This window comes from Oryza brachyantha, chromosome 1 (genome assembly GCF_000231095.2).
Source record: "Oryza brachyantha chromosome 1, ObraRS2, whole genome shotgun sequence".
NCBI lineage: Eukaryota > Viridiplantae > Streptophyta > Magnoliopsida > Poales > Poaceae > Oryza > Oryza brachyantha.
Genome location: NC_023163.2, coordinates 23,723,919 through 23,725,259, shown reverse-complemented (window position 1 = coordinate 23,725,259; position 1,341 = coordinate 23,723,919). Strand labels below are relative to the sequence as shown.

Here is a 1,341-nt window from a genome sequence, read left to right as displayed (position 1 = left end):
TTCAAGCCTATCTTTATATTATGATAGATAGATAGATAGATAGATAGATAGATAGATAGATAGATAGATAGATAGATAGATAGGTCTGTCTAGTGATCAAATGTTTGAAAATTGAGCAATTCTACAATATTTGAGAAGGTACCATGAGGTACCAAAATTTCAGTGTAAAATGAGGTACTAAATTTTACGCTTAAATTTTGGTATCTCTCAATACCTACTCAAAGACGGTTAAATTCCTCTTGAAAATTTTAATTTCATCGATCAAATCCGACCATTACTGTTAGATGATAATATGAAGACATGCACGCAAGTCAAAAAGTCCATACAAGCTCTCCCCCAATCCCTCATGCATGGCACGCGTGTTTGACTGAAGAAAAAAAATCGAACTTTTTTTTAAGGGTTGCATGTCGGCATCAAGGCTACAATACCGTATTGTTCCTCGATCGACCTCCGATCCAGACCCCCTGCACTGTCACGAAACCGCGAGCTAGGCAGCGCGCCGCCTGATGCTTAGATTCTAATCTCCACTATCCCCGCGTGACGCCATGCGCCGCGTCCAAGACCCAACAAATCACACCTCGCGCTGCCCCGCCGGCGCCCTTATAAAGTCCCGGGCGCGCGCGAACGATTGCTTGCTCCACCGCACGCTGGCAACTGGGCAAAGGAGGGACGCGCGCAATTAATGGAAGAGTTGCAGGAAGCCGAAGTGCTGTGGCCGGCGGACCACCACCGCGACAGCGAGCGCTGCCGCCACCACCACGCTGCGGGGCAGTCCGCCGCGCGCCCGGCGGCGCCGCTCCCTTCACCGTCCTCGTCGGCGCCCGTGCGCATCCCCGCGGGTGCGCGCAGAGGCTACGACGACGACGACGACGACGACGGTACGAGGGCGGATTACTCGGCGGGCGCGCTGGCGACGGCGGCGGCGGCGCGTTCCGCGATCGTGCCTCCTCACGTTTACGTCGCGGCGGCGAGGCGGTGTTCGGAGGGGAGGACGGTTGCCTCGTCGGTGTGCGTGGGGCACGGGCGCACGCTCAAGGGCCGCGACCTCCGCGCCGTCCGCAACGCCGTGCTCCACATGACCGGATTCCTCGGAGGCACCGACGAGTACTAGCTAGCTAGTTGAGCAGCGGGCTGCCTAGATAGAGGACACCTCCATGCGTGCTCACTGCTCAGTGCTCTGCTTCCACATAGCTCAACTTGATTACTCTGTGTCTCTGTACAATTATACTACGTAGTAGCTATCTAGCTTAGAGTTGATCGGAGTCTCGGAGATAATGCCGAAATCATCGGTGTAATGTAAGTGCATTGTAAACACGAAAAGGGTCGCTGTTCTGTGGCCAT

The 1,341-nt window shown here is 54.1% G+C and overlaps 1 protein-coding gene across 1 annotated transcript; it reads left to right on the top strand.

Moving 5' to 3' along the window:
• Positions 1-682: 682 nt before the first annotated feature.
• LOC121053433 lies at positions 683-1,111 on the top strand. The gene has a single exon (XM_040520274.1). The coding sequence runs from the start codon at positions 683-685 to the stop codon at positions 1,109-1,111; it is 429 nt and encodes a 142-aa protein (XP_040376208.1).
• Positions 1,112-1,341: the final 230 nt, after the last annotated feature.